Source organism: Sander lucioperca, chromosome 1 (assembly GCF_008315115.2).
Source record: "Sander lucioperca isolate FBNREF2018 chromosome 1, SLUC_FBN_1.2, whole genome shotgun sequence".
Classification (NCBI taxonomy): Eukaryota; Metazoa; Chordata; class Actinopteri; order Perciformes; family Percidae; genus Sander; species Sander lucioperca.
Genome location: NC_050173.1, coordinates 5,473,675 through 5,478,674, shown reverse-complemented (window position 1 = coordinate 5,478,674; position 5,000 = coordinate 5,473,675). Strand labels below are relative to the sequence as shown.

Here is a 5,000-nt window from a genome sequence, read left to right as displayed (position 1 = left end):
AAGTTAAAAATGTATGTCTCTCTAAGATATCACAATGGTGAAATGACAATGCCTTTTTATCAAAAGTTTTTATGGCTTTCTTAAATAGAGATTCAATGCTTTTAAGAGTAGTTATGCTAGTTAATGACCAGTTAGTAAAACAATACTCAATATGTGAAAGAATCAGAGTATACAAAAACAACTTGGCAGCTTTGTTGTCAAGAAATGGGCTAACTTGTTTAAAATTCCGCAAATTAAATTTAACTTTATTAGCCACCTTTTTCACATGACTTTTGTAAGACCAGCACGCCCAGAATGCACCTGAACACACCTCCCTGTAAGACCAGCACGCCCAGAATGCACCTGAACACACCTCCCTGTAAGACCAGCACGCCCAGAATGCACCTGAACACACCTCCCTGTAAGACCAGTAGGCCCAGAATGCACCTGAACACACCTCCCTGTAAGACCAGTCACAGATGGGGTCAGGTGCATTTGCTATTTAAACGACGTGGGCGCTGGATGGGAAACTGACAACTGGGTCGGTCTTAAACTAGCAAAGACACTTGCGTCGGGCTTTGCGCTGCGCTGGGTGCAGGATAGGGTCCTAAAACTCTAAATCCACTTTTCTAGTGTCTTCTTAATCTACTTTCATACAGAATAGTTTCTTATGTCTGCTGTCCTGATGCTCATGTTCCTTCTGTTTCTAGAAAATCCTTTAAAAACAAAGTGAATTCATCTTTCAGATTTCAGACAGATGGAATTCTTTTACAGTGTTTTTTAGTTTACTAAAACTAATCGGAGCTAACTTTACAACCAGAGGTCTGAAACTAGTTCAGTGTTTTGTAGATATTTAAAATATATTTCTACTTCTCTCTGCAGAGAAAGTTGCACGACAGAAGGACGCTCTCCATGTACTTTGTGAGTATTTTAAACTTTTATTTTGAGAGTATTTTCTTGACTGTATTTGCTGTATTATTGATCTATATATCAGGGTTTCTGCCGTATCTTACAAAGTCTTGTGTTCTAGGTCTTAAAGGGTAACTACCATTTTAAACAGGTCTTAATAATGCTCTTTATATTCTTTATGTTGCAGCCAATCTGCTTTAGTGTTATTGTCAGAGTGACATAAAACAGATTTTATTCTTCAGCTTTGGGGAAGTGCAAGTTTAGCGATACTTACAAGGCTATTTAACCATCTGATGAACTGCATTACTGAATAATTATGAGAATCTGTAAAATGAACTCAAGATACAACAAGGAATATTTTGTCATCTGTGTTTTAGGTGCCTGCCATATCTTAGTTTCCCTTAAAGGTTTAAATACTCCTTCAGGTAGACAGGATCTTCAGAGAGTTGGGACAGTTAAACTGGGCTGTCTACCTTAAATCTCTCTTCAAATTATATTTCATTCAATGTTTCTGTGTAAGTCATCAAAGTCTCCAGAACCTTCTTCACGTTGTGCTGCTGAGAGTTGTGATATAAGTCTTACATTTCTTACAATGGTCTTTAAAAAGTCTTAAATTTGTCTTGGTGGAACTGGCAGAAACCCTGAAATATGCAGTGTGTATGTACAGTGTGTGTGTGTGTGTGTATATATGTATATATATATACAATATGTATTTGTGTGTTTCCTGTAAACTCAACTGAACACTAAACTAACCTAAAGTAAACTCAACTGTACATACGTGTGTTTGCATGTAGCCCAAACTACACTAAACTAAAGCAGGGATGCACCGAATCCAGGATTGGGCTGAATATTGGGCTTTTTGACGGGGTTGGGTTTCTGCTGAACCTTAGAATTTTTTTTCTAGCGAACCGAACCCTACGCTTGCACTAGGCGCGCTACGCTGGTCGACGTAATGACGGCGCCGTTGATTACGGGAAGGTGTTTACGTAGGTGGAGCGTTCAATGCAGTAGGCTGTGAGAAAGTGGAAATGGAACTGGTGAGCAGAAAAAGTGTAGTTTGGCAGAACTTTCAGTCAAAAGAAGGCCATTCAAGTCCAGCTACATGTTCAATCTGTAATGCTGATTAGTCTGGTGGTGGCGAGGACCCTAAACTATACACAACATCACCGCTGTTACAACATCTGGTAGGAAACATCTGGAAGAATACGAGTTGTGATGAAGGAATCTACAGACAGCAGCCAGAATGCAGCAACTTCAGGTACGGCAAAGGAAGGACAGTCACTGTTTACTTCATTAATGAGTTCACTGACTGGACTGAGGATGGGACGAGGATTCAGCAGAATCTCAACCAGGGGATTCAGGATTCGGCCGAACCCCAAAAATCTGGATTTGGTGCATCCCTAAACTAAACTAATCTACTAAACCAAACTAAACTAAACTGTCTGTATGTTTGCGTGCAGCCAATGAAGGTGCAGCCCGATTCGTTGTCGGAGCGCTGGGAGTCACATGACCTCCCCGAGGACTCGTTGTCGGAGCGCTGGGAGTCAGCCGACCCCCCCGAGGACTCGTTGTCGGAGCGCTGCGAGTCAGCTGACCCCCCCGAGCCGCTGTACGAAGAGGTGGGAGACTTCGGCCTGCAGGTGCTCAGATCTCTGGAGACCAGCTTCCTGTCGGGTGGCCGCGCCGAGACGCAGGAGGTCCCCGACAGCCCGCCGCTCACGCTTGTTCCCCTGGAAACGGGACATGCGGAGCGCATCATCATCCCCGGCTGCAGCGGCGTCTCTGTGGAGCCGCTGGAGACGAGCGCCGAAGGAGATGGCGTGTCTACTGCGGCGGAGAGAGTCTGCACGGCGTCTCAGGAGCTGCTGCTGCAGGAACTGTCGTCTGCCTTCACCAGAAAGAGCCAGGAGGAAGAGGAGGAGGAAGAGGAGAGGCCATACGATGTCTGACAGGAGGAAGAGGAGGAGGAAGAGGAGAGGCCATACGATGTCTGATAGGAGGAAGAGGAGGAGGAAGAGGAGAGGCCATACAATGTCTGACAGGCGGTGTCCACAGCGCTGTTGTTCTAGAGGATAGTAGCCTGACCAGCCAGCTCCACATCCAGATGTTGGGTCTGGGAACTCCCCATTGGTCAGGGCTCAATCCGAGGGGCGGGATAAACGGTTGTCTTTCAAATTCCTTCTGCACGCAATAGGATAGCGCTACAACCAATCAGAGCAACGAAGAAGGTGACATCTTCCTTTTTTAAGAATGACTTCAGTACCGTTCTTTGTTCTTTTCTCAAAGAAAAGCTGAACTCCAAGTCTTCCAGAGTCGCGACCAAAGCCGATTCCAAAGACCGCTGTTCACCAGCAGCAGCAGCCATCTTCTTGTTTTCAAGTAGCAGGGAATTCACGCGGAACCGTCGCAACTCTGCCGTCATTATGTTAAGCCCCGCCCACCGACTCTATACACGATGTGATTGGCCTGACCAGAATTTGGTTTTTTCAGCTCCCAAGCCAACAGAGTTGCTAGACGACCCTGGCTGCAAATTACATTTGCTGCTGCTAGGGTGGTCTAGATTTCTAGGGTAGGAGGATGAGGATCGGGCATCGAGAACCGGCTCCAACTTGGAACCACTTTTTTATTGGAATCGTTTGATATTGGTTCTAAATTTAACACACGCAAGTTACGGTTTCTGTAGCGGCCGCCGGGCTTCCAGACGCTCGTTGAGTAGTGCAGATGCGAGGCGTAAACGTAGCCGAAGATGTTCCTTTCTAAACCAAAACGTAGCGGAGGAGATGTTGGGAATCAAACCATCAGCACGGAGAAGAAACACAGCAGCAAACTGAAGCTGCTATATTATATCGTTACATATCTTTGTATTCTTTAAAGCCAGATAACAGAGTTCAGTGTGGTCGTTTCCTCTGACTTCATCACGTGATCATCACGTGTTTATTAATAACTTCTTGATGTCTGTACTGGTTTCACGGTGACACACTGGAAAGAGAATATTCTAACACTTATTTAACCAAACTGTGGATTTATTATCTGCGTTATATCACAGCCTGTTTGTATCTTAACTGATGAATAAATCCATACATGTTTTCTTGTTTTTAATACTGTGACAGAAGCAAAGTTTCTCATCCGATCCAAATATATATGAGTGAAAAATGTGGCTTCACACTGGATAAAAAGTCTGTTTCTGACAGATTCTGTTGGAACAAAATGTCAAAAACCAAAAGGATATGTGACAAAACATTGAAATAATGTTGAAAAAAGTGACAAAAATATTTTAAGAAAGTGGGGAAGCATTGTATAAAGCTTCAGAAATATTGAAAACATGGCAAAAAGCCTTGAAAAAAGAACACAGGTCGAGTTGTTTTTAGACATTTTAATGCAGAAATGTTTCATATTTTATCTTCAACGGGCGTACGTGAAATTAAAAGATAAATAAGTCGACACCCAAACACCCGTCTGCTGCTGAAGATTGTTTGAAGTCACATTTTAATGCAGAAAAGTTTCACATTTATTCATAAAGTGGTTACAGTTGTTATTTAAAATATTTCTCCTGGGGGGGGGGGGGGGGTTAATGTAAATATTTCAAATATTCCCCAGCATCTGAGTTTAATGCCTGAATCAGAGAGTAAATGTTACTGAGAGAGAGGATGTAACGCTGGCTGTGACCAGCAGGGAGCGCCACACACTCAGCTGTCTCTCAGCCTCTGCTCCCTAACACCACCACCACACACTCCTTATCATATGTTCAGATGTTTCCCTATATGTTTCTCAGTATGTGTATATGTTTATATGTTTTTTATATGTTTCTTTATATATGTCTGTTTCTTTATAAACTCATCCTGTACTTTAGTTATAGTAGAAGTACTTAAACTCTTTTTAGTACTGCGCTAAAGGTAAAAGAAGAGCAGAGAAATGAAATGTGATCAAGAATTCAAAGTGAAAGTAGAAAGTCTCTCTCTCTCTCTATCTGTCTCTCTCTCTCCCTTTCTCTCTCTCTCTCTCTGTCTCTCTCTCTGTCTCTCTCTCTGTCTCTCTCTCTCTCTCTGTCTCTCTCTCTCCCTTTCTCTCTCTCTCTCTCTGTCTCTCTCTCTCTCTCTATCTCTCTCTCTCTC

At 43.1% G+C, this 5,000-nt stretch overlaps 1 protein-coding gene across 2 annotated transcripts in view; it reads left to right on the top strand.

The window, feature by feature from the left end:
• arap3 (ArfGAP with RhoGAP domain, ankyrin repeat and PH domain 3) overlaps window positions 1–3,107 on the top strand; it is a 51,035-nt gene extending 47,928 nt beyond the window's left edge. For both annotated transcript variants that reach the window (XM_031301407.2, XM_036006305.1), the window contains exons 36-37: window positions 862–900; window positions 2,349–3,107. In XM_031301407.2, the coding sequence (XP_031157267.1) occupies window positions 862–900; window positions 2,349–2,837 (528 nt within the window). In that variant the 3' untranslated portion in view covers window positions 2,838–3,107. The remainder of the gene's footprint in view (window positions 1–861; window positions 901–2,348) is intronic.
• Window positions 3,108–5,000: the final 1,893 nt, after the last annotated feature.